The sequence below is a fragment of the Seriola lalandi genome, unplaced genomic scaffold, assembly GCF_002814215.2.
Source record: "Seriola lalandi dorsalis isolate HSWRI2012SDOR001 ecotype SW California unplaced genomic scaffold, Sedor1 jcf7180002052926, whole genome shotgun sequence".
NCBI classification, from domain to species: domain Eukaryota; kingdom Metazoa; phylum Chordata; class Actinopteri; order Carangiformes; family Carangidae; genus Seriola; species Seriola lalandi.
In genome coordinates this window covers 5,423-18,954 of record NW_019523479.1, presented here as the reverse complement: position 1 = coordinate 18,954, position 13,532 = coordinate 5,423, and the positions used below count along the sequence as shown (strand labels likewise).

General features: G+C 42.8%; 1 protein-coding gene and 1 long non-coding RNA gene across 3 annotated transcripts in view; both read right to left on the bottom strand.

Moving 5' to 3' along the window:
- Positions 1-5,039, bottom strand: part of LOC147819483 (uncharacterized) — a 7,186-nt gene extending 2,147 nt beyond the window's left edge. For both annotated transcript variants that reach the window (XR_015436885.1, XR_015436884.1), the window contains exons 1-3: positions 4,942-5,039; positions 2,182-2,236; positions 1,322-1,622 (exon numbers count right to left, since the gene is read on the bottom strand). This is a non-coding gene — a long non-coding RNA (uncharacterized LOC147819483). The remainder of the gene's footprint in view (positions 1-1,321; positions 1,623-2,181; positions 2,237-4,941) is intronic.
- Positions 5,040-6,788: 1,749 nt separating this feature from the next.
- On the bottom strand, positions 6,789-13,460 carry palmdb (palmdelphin b). The gene is made up of 3 exons (XM_023400692.2): positions 11,115-13,460; positions 10,909-11,000; positions 6,789-9,895 (listed from the first exon to the last, which is right to left on the bottom strand). The coding sequence occupies exons 1-3, from the start codon at positions 13,369-13,371 to the stop codon at positions 9,812-9,814; spliced, it is 2,433 nt and encodes an 810-aa protein (XP_023256460.1). The 5' UTR covers positions 13,372-13,460; the 3' UTR covers positions 6,789-9,811.
- Positions 13,461-13,532: the final 72 nt, after the last annotated feature.

Below are 13,532 nucleotides of genomic sequence, written 5' to 3'. Positions count from 1 at the left end.
ACATAACCTCAGACGACTCTCAACGATCGTCATCCACCAGGGGCTCACCTGACCCTAACGACTGTCGTTCACATGAGACCACAACAATGGTCAGGTGAAACCAGTACTTTCACAGGTACCTTGGTGGACCCACCCACAAGAGGTTAAATACCTGGGTCCTACTCCACTTTCTTGGTCAGACTAGTGCGACCAATACATAAGAACTGATGAAGCCGCCTGGATAAGAGGCGAAACGTCTTCCACAGACAAATACAAGTCCAGTTGCCTTCGATTTAATCTGAGAAAGAGATAAGTTCATCAGAAAGAACAGCTCAGTCCTGGGGGAGAAACTGGCAGAGGAGGTGTATAAATATGTATAAAAAAAAATACAGTTATGCATGATAGTATGCTCATAGTTAATGTGATGGTTGTAGTTATCTGACGTGGGGTTGTCATGTACCGTCAGTGTGTGACCAGTAGATTCTGATCTTTCCTTTGGCAATACATTTTCTCAACTGCTGAACTACTCTATGTATGTACATACATATATATATTTAAAATCTTCCTCTTTTTCTTCCAGATTCCCAAAGTGAAGACAATGGTGTTTGTGGTGTTCCTCATAGGAAACACAGGCTTCCTGGCTGCTTTCCTAAAAGCTATTGCATCTTTATAAGCATGACAAATGATCATCAGCTATGAGACTATCTTGTAATTGTTGTATAAAATAAATACATATGTGTGTGTTATTAAAGGATGATTTTTCAGTGTTACTATGACAACTTTTAGTGCTATCAGACTACAGAGTTTGGATGTAGTGACAATATTCAAATGTGTTCACAAAAAAATAATCTAACCTACTGTTTAAAAGAGAAAAACAAGTCCAAGAAACAAACTTATTAACCAAACTTTGAGGACCTGCCGTGCAGACCTAATGTTTACAAATGATTCTACTTCACCTCCAGCTGCCATGAAGGAGAAGATGAGCAAAGACAAAATGGATAAGTTCTCAGAGCGGTGACGAGGTTTGTGATGGAGGAGTTACAAAATGTAAATGTGTCACTGGTGTGTGATTATTGACAAGCATCAACCTCCAGAGCTGAAACATGAAGACAACACTGACACCACACACTGCACTTCCTCCAATGACCACTATATGTACTGGTACTAAACACTTGCACATTCATGCATACTATCATGCATGTGCACACACACATTCTTTCATTATGTGTTTATGAATATATATATGTGTACGTACGTAAGAATATACATGTATAGTGAAGTCTGGGCAGCTTCTCATAGTTAATGTGACAGGTGTAGTTGTCATGTACCGTCAGTGTGTTACCTGCAGTAGATTCTGATCTGAGCTGCCAGTTCGGAGAAGCAGCCGGGAGCAGCACTATGTTCCTGCAGCACCTGTGGGCGGGGCCAGCAGAAAACACCTGTTTTACACACATTTAAACACAGAAACAATTCAACATCTGTTTAAATGTAGCTCCATAAAGAATATTTTCAGCCTTTATCTTCCCATCAAAACAGCACTTTCCTTTGGTACTACATTTTCTCAACCGCTGAACTACTGTATTCCTCCGCAGCCACGGGTCAGCTGAGTGAATCAGACACAGGCTCTGCAGTCGGGCTGCAGTCTGAACAAATGAACAAACAGGTCACGTCAAGCATCAGACTACACTAGTGAAATAAAATAAGGTTATGTATCCACACAAGTAAATAAAGGGGTATCGTGTCATTACTGTCTCTGTCTGAAGAAATTCTATAAAATAATCACAGAAGACACACTGTAAACTTCTTCTTTCATGAGTCTTTCTCTCTCTTTCTCATCGTTCCTCCCTCTCTTCCTTCTGCTGAGTCTGAGCCACTCGGACTCAACCTTCCTCTTTGCTTCAGACCTAACCTCTCTCAGGAGAGTCCACTGCTGCACCGATTGATGAGGTGAGGTGGGTTTATAGAAAGTCTCTGCCACATCACAGCAGTGGCCTCTCCTCCCTCAGAGCTTAGTTAAGTTCCTATAAAACATACACAGCTGATAATCATTTATTTAGCTAAACTTTCTACTACTAATCATTTATATCCACATTTATTCAAATTCATATTTTATTACCTAGCTCTAACTTTGCCTGGTTATTCTGACAAAAGTAAACATCAAAAATCGTTTGTGCTAAACGTGCTTTCAACACTTCAACTCACCTTCTTCTTCGCTCATCCAGCCTCCTGTCTTCCCTCCAGCTCCTTGATGAACATCCTGTACAAGCATAACATTGGTCAAACGGGTATAAACGTTTGACAGGGAATAAGCATTTAAACAAAAATAAGACAGCTATAGTCATTGCAATGATCCCTTAATGATTTAAGTTGCTGGTCTTCAGCAAAATATGAACGAAAACAGTAATGCCAGCAATAACTGTTTTTGCTGGTGACCAGCGGCACCAACTTTAAGTGCTGCTTATGAAGAGGGAGACACGGAGGCCACGCTAACTTCACCAAGAATGTGCAGGGAGCTACTCACGACCACGGCTCACCTGTCGCAGCTAAGGTGTCAAACACATCACCACCTGCTTTACACACCGAAGTAAAGGTGATGCTAACAACCCAGTTCAGTGACGTCAGAGGCGGGTTACTTCGTGAAACGTAAACAAACAGGCAGTAAATCGATTTCAGTCGCTCTGACCATTTAACGTTACACGATGTTGCTTCCTCTCGTCTGTGTTGAATAAAGGTATAACAGGTACAGCAGGTAAATATTTAGTGTAAAACACAAGGAGCTTGTAAACTTCCAGCACTGTACTAAGGGTTTTAATTAATTACATATAGCAATAGCAATAATAGACAGGTTTTTCTCAGGCCACATGTACTATTAAATTAATTATTAAAAATGAATAATAAATAGGCATGGATGACAGTTGATGACAATAACATCAGTTTATAAACCATATTAGTAGTATTTTCTCCTGGGAGATCAATGAATTTAATATTAGTCTTATATTTATAATAATCTTTAAAAGGAATTTTAAAAGATTTTTTTTTAAAATCATTTTATAATATTATATCATAATAAACTATTATTTTTAGTGTATTATTTCTGTTTCAAATGGCTGCAATAAATAACACATTAAAATCTCTAAAGAATGCTCATGTGATTTAATACATCACTAATCTTGTTAAATAAATTAATGCATAATAATCATGAAAGCGTGATTATTCCTCAGACTATAATAATAATAATAATAATAATACCACCATCAAAATCTATAGCATCCCTAGTTTACACCCATGCATCATTCAGTTGCAAAATTAAACAACCGAACATAAACAACATCATGACAACACGAGTTAATTTTCCTTACTAAATCGTTTCATGGCAGCGTTTCTCCTGACTGTGAACCTCTACACTCTCAGCTCTGCAGTGTCTTCATCAGTCCCGATGAAACGAAGGCGTTACTCATCACACGTCCACATTGTCAGTAGGGAAGCAACAGATATAGATTTTTGATGAAAGATTATAGTCTGAGGAATAACCATGGTTTCACGAATATTATGCATTCATTTATCTAACAAGACTACTGATGTATCACATGATCATTCTTTAGAAACCTTAATGTGTTATGTATTGCTGCCATTTAAAATAGAAATAATAAAGCAACCAAATGTTACAGTACAAAAATAATAAAGATTATTATAATATAATATTATAAATATAAAACTAATATTAACTTTATTGATCCCCACATATCTTACCCCAGGGTAAAATATTACTAATGTGGGTTAAAAAAGGAAGGGTTATTGTCCTCAATTTATTCATTTTTATAATTTAATATTCATGCAGCCTGACAAAATCCTTTCTATAATTGTTTTTGTTCCTTTGTTTGTAGGTTTAGTAAAAAATTGGTGATTAATAACTGAAATGTAATGAATTGAGACCCATAGTACAGTGCTGGACGTTTACAAGCTCCTTGTGTTTTACACTAAATATTTACCTGCTGTACCTGGCCTTTATTCAACAGACGGGAGGAAGCAACACGCGGTTTACTGCCTGTTAGTTTACGTTTCACTGAAAACCCAACGCTTGCCACAGATTATAAGTGACATGTTTATATTTAATTCCTAACAATTCAATTTTTCACGAAGTAACCCGCCTCTGACGTCATTTAACTGGGTTGTTAGTATCACCTTTACTTTGGTGTGTAAAGCAGGTGGTGATGTGTTTGACCCTTTAGCCGCGACAGGTTTTGCAGACAGTTGAGCCTTGGCCCTGAATAACTAACCGGCTCATTCTTGGTGATTGCGTAGTTAGCGTAGATAGCGTAGATAGCGTAGTTAGCGTAGATAGCATAGATAGCGTAGATAGCGTAGATAGCGTAGTTAGCGTAGTTAGCGTAGTTAGCGTAGATAGCGTAGATAGCGTAGTTAGCGTAGTTAGCGTAGATAGCTTAGATAGCGTAGATAGCTTAGATAGCTTAGATAGCTTAGATAGCGTAGTTAGCGTAGTTAGCGTAGATAGCGTAGATAGCGTAGATAGCGTAGTTAGCGTAGTCTCCCTATTCAATCCCTTGATAAACAAGGCACTTAAAGTTGGTACACCACTGCTCTGTTTTCGTTCCTTGCAGGTTGCGGCAGAAATTATGTGCCGGCAAATAGTCCCTGAGTGAGAACAGACACCGCCTCGGTGTGGCTGAGCCTTTCCGGTGACATGACCGTGACATTTTAAAGCGCGGTTAGAAGTGAAACCCCTTAACCGCTGCACCCCTGATGGACAGCTCAGTAGTAGCTCCGGTGTCATTAGCCAACTGGCTAACCTTCACGCTAAATTAGCATCTCGGCTAACAGTGCAGTCGCGCGGTAAATTCAATTCCAGCAACAATGAAGATACGATCATTATGCATAAAACCTCATCTTTCATACAGCCCTAACCCTTACAAGCCACACAAGTATTACAAACTGGTTACTCACCTTTGTACACGACCTGTTGTTGACTGGTGCCATGAGCTTCCGCCTAGCCGCCTGCCATTGAACAGCCGCAGTGCATCATGGGACAGTATGTCCAGTATGCTCACGGCGCAAGCGCAGAAATTCTTGCTAATCTAATGTACGCCCGGATGTTTCTCCCGTGCACAAAACTCACATGCCATGCAGTTGTAATATACTTATTGTGACGTCACACTTAGTATGAATATGACGTTAGTCACCGGTTCCGAACACAGCGTCCTTTTCTGCCGGTCTTAGATCAGTAGTGCAGCCTCGTACGCATGCGCAAACCACGTATGTGGAAACTAAACCTTTGCTTGGAGATGCAGCAGCAGCACGTGCAGGAGCTAATGACACTGATTTATCCTCTCTGTGTGAGCTCTGCTGTGAATATAGTGTGATGTTTGTGCTACAAACACAGCTACAGCTCCTCGGCTCTGCTTCCTTCTGCCTATCTGTAAAACCCACCACACACCTCTGGTTAGCAGGTGTCGGTTGTCTCCTGTGTTGTGTGCTTTGCTATTTGAGGCAGAGTGTGTGTGGGGCACGTGCTGTGAGGCTGCCGTTAAGTGTCTATTACTGTTGGAAACTGTTTTGGGACCACAGGTGCAGTACAGAAATAAAGAGAAGTGTGGCTGCTGTTCATCGCCCTCCGTCTCCATGTTCCCTCTGTTAGGCGAACAGGACACACGGTTACATTTACCTACACAAACCGCTGTGGTGTTCTTTATCTTAGATTAACTTCCTCAGTTTAGCTAGGCAGCTAATCTGTCTCAAGTATCAGTAGCCACAGTTCTCCATTTCTGTGCTTCACGTGTGACCCCAAAACTACGGTGGCCCTGAAGGGCAAACGACACCAACAAAAAGGAAAACACAACGACATTAACAAAAACACAACGACATTGGTGATTGGACGAAAGCACGTTTGTTTGTTTAACAGGCATTTTTAAGGCTGCTTTACGCCACACCAGGTAGTTTACGGCTCGGGCGGACTTCATTTAGAGGAGTGACAAAGATGAATTGCCCTCATTGGGGCAATATATGTCAGTATGGCTCGTCTCACCTGTGCGATCGGGGAATAATTCTTCTCTTAAGAGTGCGAACACTCATTGTAATGTTGTGAAAGGTGGACAACATGTCAACTATCACCTCATATGTATGTGTATAACTTCTTCTTCTGTAGTAGCCATGTTTGCATCCGAGCCGTAAACTACCTGGTGTGGCGTAAAGCAGCCTTAAAAATACCTGTTAAACAAACAAACGTGCTTTCGTCCAATCACCAATGATCCTTGTCATAGCAGGTACCGACCCTTTCCGTTAGTAGTAAATGTCTTTGTGTTTACCTTTTTGTTGGTGTCGTTTGCCCTTCAGGGCCACCGTACAACAGTTTCCAACAACAACCACACTGAAATGTTACATTACCACAGCTCGTTAACTAGCTAATTAGCCAACAAACAAATTAGCCTTGAGTTAGCCTTCGAGCAAGACTGAAATAAAGCATTACCATACTCACCCTGATAATTCTGGTGACTCATCGACTGGCCAGCTGATCCAGCTGTGGATGTCCTTACTCCCAGGTGATTTATTATGTTTTTGAAGATCTTATGATCTTTTCTCTGGCATCATCAAACCTGCGTTTTCGCTTGTGCACAAAAACACATCTGAACATCCGAGCCAGACTTCAATGGAAGATCAGCCATTTGTGTTCTGGTTCTGCAACTTTTGTCTGTTGCCTCCCTCAGGCTGAAATTTCTAGATACACAGGACGTCTCGTAATGAGCAGAGCATGTTACAATATGTGTCCAAACAGAAAAGCCAGCCAACACTCTTCATATACATATTTTATTGTTGCACTAATCTCTTCAAAGCTCGCATGAGGAATACAAAGTGAAAAGCTCCGGGTTGTTTAGTCACAAAGAGCCCAGTAAATCCACGGCGGGAGCTTTTCACATAGTGTTTAAACATCAGCAAGTAATCCTGGAGATTTCAAAGCTTATACTGAAACAATGAAGCATACAAACATGAAATGTAAAACAATGCTGTTTAAGGTCGGCTCAATCTAAGGTCAGGAAAGTACCAAGCTCTTAGAGGCTGCTTTTCAGAGTAGCTGGAAATATCAAGGCTTTGTAAATAATCATCAACATTTCTTTATTAAAATCAGCTGATTCCAGTGTTTTTAAGAAAATCCCTTTTGAAAATGTTGTGTTGTGCTCATGCAATTCACACTAAAGGGAAAAGTGCTTTAGAATAAATACTGGCCTATAAATGTCCTGTCACATAAAAACTGAAAGAACAGCTGATTGTTGGAAAGTTAAGTCAGAATTTGAACATTTACAGGAAGTGTGTGTGTGTGAGTGTGAGTAACTGTAGCCTCACTGTGTATAAATCAACATTCATTTATAGAGCTATTGTATAAAGAATAAAATACTTTAATCTGTGGAAACTTATTTTATCATTATTATTATTATTTTATCCACATTCCTCGTAGTCTCATTGGTTCTCCAGTTTGGAGTCCAGTGATCCCTGTAGATATTGGATTGTCATTCAGAATAATGTGCAGCTCGTTCAGGCACTCTGAAATGTGCATTAGTATTTATTCTCACGGACATTCACTGTCTGAGCTTTCTGTTGGGGTGAACAGTTATATGTTTTGTATATTGTGCTGATTTATTTCCGTCCAGCTCACCCTGAAATATCATTTGCAGCAAAAAAGCATAGTACGAAAATACAGTTAATATACACTGAGCAATGTAGCATTTGCTTCATCAAGACGTACAATAACATCAAAATATGTTTTCAAATCTGATTTACATTTATAATGTCCAGAAAAGTTTAGCAAAGAGTCGACTCAACAATACAGTTTCTAACATTCAGGCATCTCAGCAAAAAAAGCTCCTAAATACTTTCAGTTTCAATCATCTTTCACATGAAGTAAAGGTTTTCACACAATAGTCTCATGTCACGTGACGTTGGAGGAGTCTCTGGCAGCTGTAATCATTCCCTGTGGACATGAATCAATCTCTGTAACGAGCTGCTCTCAGCTCCTCAGTCCCTCTGTGTAAATGAGTCGTGGCGTTCAGCTGGTGTCTCACCTCTGGAGCAGCTGCAGGTTTCCCCTTCAGCTAAAAGCTACGCTAACCATTATTGTTATATTCACATTAATGACTCATACGAAAGGTGTCGCACAAAGAGTTAGTTTCCTCAGCTGTGCAGAACATTTTAGCATCTTTCAGCTCATTGTTTTGGATCAGTCAGCTGTTTTCAGATCAGTCCACTGTGCAACCTGTCCAGCTCCACACAGCTCAGTGACTCAGACCAGCAGCTGAAAGCAGGTGGAGACCAAAGCAGAGCTACAGGAAGAGCGAATATTTGACTTCAGGTGGACACAAAACTCCAAATACAGTCTTCTGTTTCTTTTACAACTGCGAACTGACACGTTCTCCATAAGCTCTAGATCAGTGGTTCCCAACCTGTGGGCCGGGGCCCCCTGCTGGGTCGCAAAGGTATTGCAAGTGGGCCGACAAATCTTTTGCTAAACAGGACATTTTTGGTGAAAATGTGTAAGTGTAAAATAAATAAATTATTTTTAAAAAATGTTTTAAAACGAAATTAACTTATAAAACATTAATAAAGTTGTTATAGTTTTTTGCTTTTGTCTTATATTAATTCCTATCACTGATAAATCAATGATAGGAACTTATGTTGTCCCTAGCCGGAGCATTTCATTCACTTGTTCAGTACCTCAGTGGGATTGTGCGCTAACATCACATTCATGGAAGAAACTGGAGAATCCAAACAGAGCTGCTTAGAAACAGGAAGCGTTAACAGAGACAGATGGTGAATCAGTGATCGCTCCTGTCAGACAGAAAAGAAACACTGAGCCTCCTGTTTCCACTTCCTCCTGACGGGTCATGAGACTGTTACAGGGTCGGATGTGACCATTCAACAGGTTTGAGATTTTCAAGTGAGTTGGAAAAGGTTGAGAACCACTGATTTGGGTTACACTGTCAGTTTTCTATTGGCGTTTCCTGCTGCCCCCCAAAAAACAGTCATCTGAGTGTCTCCAAACGTCGACCTCACAACAACATGAACTCTGTTTGACACAGCGTTATATACCAGTAAAACCTACAGTCAGTGGCCTCTTGATGTGTCTAACTCACTGCTGAAGCATCGTAGTATTTTCACCCTCTGATTACAGTGACCATTAACTCCCTCTACACATGTCATGTGATTACTGTGTTTATAATAAAGGCCCAATCAGGTTTCAGAGAACACTTTAAACCTCTCTTTTCCTCCAGTGGCAGTTTCCTGAGCATCAACAGGCCAGGAAAGATCCAGGAGGAGGCATGCACTCAGTGAATATTATTGCATGACACATCAGCTGTAGACCGAGTTATTCTTCATACCTGCACTGGTTTCTACCACAGCTGCTTCCCACAGTTCACAATATTGTTTATTGATAAATTATTGATAGATGGAAAGTGTGCGTTTGAGCGTTTGTCAATCCTGAAATAAACTTTACTGCTACATCACGTAGCAGCAGCTGTAGCTTAGTAAGAGCTGAAACCAGCAGCCTTCCAGCTTCACAGCTACGACTTGGTTCAGATGATGAGGTCAGAACTGTGGGTGTCAGATAATAATGTAAACCCTCTGTTATAACACTGTTATCAGTTCTCTCTGAACTGTAACGTCACCACGAACGTTCTCACTGTTTTGCTATTTTTGCCCAAAGCGTCACAGAAGCAGAGTTTATGTCACAACATGAAACAAACAATTGCAATGCTGAATCTAACTGGAATGACAATAACACTGACGGTCGATGCCCTTATATGGCAAACGCTCGACTCGCCCCTCCTCAGTCGCTTTTTGTAAACTCTCCCGCTTCCCAGCGCAGAGCCATGGCGCTCTTACGTCGTCCTCCTGTGTAGACGTCTGGAAACTGAGAGAAACAGCTGACTGTTTACCTGCTTTCAAAGCACCTCCTCCTCCTCCTCCTCCTCCTCCTCCACCTCCACCTCCACCTCCTCTCTCAGGTTATTAGACTGAAGGTGGAACAAGTAAATCAGTTTTGCATGGAAAGATTTCTGTAGATTTACCAGGCTACAGATTTTAATGAAGGTACATTTGACTTTTATGCAAAACAAAGTATAAAATATTATTTTGTGGAATCACTTTATAATCAGACTAAAGGATTTACACATTTCACTTTTATTTTGACGGGTTCATTTTACTTCCGGTTCCACCCTCTCTATTCATTTCAGTCTGTGGTCTTTAATTCACAAGGAAAAATCTAATAATGGAAATTACACCAAACCAAAAAACAAGCCGAGTTTTTCACTCTTCGTTCCACTTGATGTTCAATGTTCATGGAGACTGGAAAAGCAGAAAAACGGACGATTTTATTTTATTTAAAATGGAAAAATTAACTTTCACCTGATCTCGTCTTAACGATTCTGTGAATGCAATGCCTTTCCGTAGTTGTTAACACTTTATAATCTATAAATAAACAATTATAAACAAGTTATAACAGTTTTCATACATTGATGCAGGATCACTATTTGGCAAGATCAAGTTGATGCTTACGACTCATTAATCTGACTGACGGTGACTTACCAATTATAACTGGTAACAGGAGCCTTATAGTAAAGTGTGAAACATCATCAACATTTATTAATGAGTTACTAACAGGCTCCTTTCACCAGTTATAAATGGTAGTAGCTCAGTCAGATTAATGAGTCGTAAACATTAACTTGATCTTGCCAAATAGTGATCCTACATCACTGTATGAAAACTGTTTATAGTTGTTTATTTATAAAGTGTTTATAAAGTTTAAACTTTATAACTGAATTAATAATAATGAACCTAATCATGAACCATTTATAAATCCTTTAGTTTGATTGTAACGTGGAACCATTTTGTGTAAATGAAGATTGTGAATAACGTGTTTCTTACTCTGTGATCGCAGGACAAAGCAGAGCGGTCCATCCTGTACGGCGTCTTCATCGGCGATGATGGAGATGACTTGCACTTCTGTGGAACATCAGCTGACACCAAGAGCAAAGGTCATCGTTAGCTTCAATACACACACACACACACACACACACACACACACACACAGGTAAGCGTGTTGTCCTGAGGTCAGTGTGTTGTTGACGTACCTGACGTGTCAAACGCCAGAGTGTCCATGTGGTTCGACAGCATCCTGTCCGCACTGAACCGGTCTTGTCCGTACAGGTTGGCTCTCTCCTTCCTCAGCTCCTCCTCCCTCTGCTTCACCTGCTTGATCTCCTCGTCTACCAGGGATATTGTGCTTCTCGAACGCAGCTTGAAGAAGGGGTTGTTCAGGAACATCTTCTCCTGCGGCTGCTCGCAGGCTTTGTTGAGGGAGAACTCGGAGGCGCTGCGGATGATGAGGTTGGACGTCTCCAGGATGATGAGGTTGGAGCCGTTGTCCTCGGAGCGCCACTCTCCGGACCGAGCGGCCGCGCTGTCCGAGTCGTGTCTGGAGCCGGAGCTGAAATCGCTGCTGGGGTCGAGTATGATCACGTTGTTTGCGGACACCTCGTGTTTCAGAGGTTCTTTAGTGGGTGAGGAGGTGATGATGAACGACGGCGTCAGGGGGGTGCTGATGGATCTGGGGATACTTCGTGACGGAGCGCAGTCGGTGGATTTGCCCATCCTGGACAGATTCCTTTCCCGCCTGAAGTTTTCCTCCCTCTCCATCGATAAGCGGATCTCCCTCTCCACGGGTGTTTCCGGGTCATCGTAGGGAGACCTGTAACTGGAGTCATCCAGACCAGAATCCTCAGAGCAGGGGCTGAACTGGGTATGAGGATAATCCCCCACCAGATTCAGGTTCTCCAGATCGTGGGCTTTCTTGGGATTTCTTTCAATGTTGCGGACCGGCGTGTACATGAAGCTGTGGCTGCCGTGGAAGCTGGGCTGCTTGGTGGTAGGTATGAAGATCTTGTTCTTGGTTTGCTCCTCCATTTCCCGCCACTGTTTGCGAGCCAGCTGGAAGTCCACGTGCTCTGTGCTGACGTTCTCGCTCTTCGTCTCCTGGATCACACAGAAGTCTTTGGGTAGCTTCTTGTTCTGATCTGCGTTGAGCTGCTGGTGGGAGGTCTGGTTGTGATTGGCATCTCTGCCGTTCTCGCTCTCATCCTCGGAGATCTTGGACAGACCCTGAAGGCCTAAAGGATTATATTTAACCTCCTGTGTGGGGGTGGGCAGGGGAATCACATCCTCAGGTTGTTCCAGAACTTCCTCCTCGTGTGGAACCTCAAGACAAACCTCCTCAGCGTTGTTGTCTTGTTCTTCAAAGTCTTCCACATCAACTTTCTGCACAAAGAGCTCCTGGGCGCTGAGCTGAAGACTGTCCAAGTACGAGTCATCGTCCTCCTTGTTTATGGAGGAGGAGAATATCGCCCTCCATTTCTCATCCGTGTCACTGTCTGAAGACGCCGCTGCGATCTCGACCCTCAGACATTCATCCATGTCGTCAGGGTGGAGGTCGTGACACGAGTCGTTGGACACGTCGGACATGGCCTCCTCCCTGATGCAGTGCTCCAGCACTGACTCCTCTGGGACGGGAGGCTCGTACAGGATCTCATGGACCTGCGGGTCTTCCTCTGTGTCTATGGGCAGATTGTTAAACTCACTATCCTCTGGATCCAGATCAGGGTACAGGTCCAGCTCGGGGTCTTGCTCTGGCTCACGGTATTGCCCCAGTTCAAGGTTGTCCTCAGGGTCAAGATATTGCTCTGGTTCAGGGTATCGCTCTGGTTCTGGTTCAGGGACTTGTTCTGGATCAGGGACTGGTTCTGGTTCAGGGACTTGTTCTGGTTCAGGGTACCGCTCTGGTTCTGGTTCAGGGACTGGTTCTGGTTCAGGGACTTGTTCTGGTTCAGGGTACTGCTCTGGATCTGGTTCAGGGACTAACTCTGGTTCAGGATCTTGTTCTGGTTCAGGGTACTGCTCTGGTTCTGGTTCAGGGTCTTGTTCTGGGTCAGGGACTGGTTCTGGTTCAGGGTCTTGCTCTGGCGTGTCCTGCCTCCTGCGGCTCACCTCGGTCTCGTAGACGCTGTCGGGGCTGGACAGTGTGTCGGAGACAGAGGAAGTGATCGACTCGTTCCTGTTGAGCTCGTCGTGTCCCGAGTTTAATATCAGAACCTCCTTCTGGTCCTGGGACATCCTGGTCTCAGAGCAGTCAGGCTCGGCAGTCTCAGCTGATCCGGTCGGCGGGGGGGGTAATGATGAGCAGAGCGTCGCCCCCCCGGGGGAATCTGACGACTCCGTCTCTAAACGAACCTGCTCGTCATCTGCTCTGAAATCCTTCCCCTGCTCAGGTGAGTCATCCGCAGCGACCTCCACTTCACAGTCCATCGGCAGCTCTGATTGTTCGCTGGTTTCCATGGTGACGGAGAAGAAGGAATTGTGATTCTCAGTTGTGCTGCAACCTTCGCTCAGCTCTTTTCCATCTGCCTCTGTATCCACCAAGGAAGCTTTCTGAGAACAGACAGGAGACATTCACTGCTGGGTGTGTGTGTGTGTGTGAGAGTGTGTGTGTGTGTGTG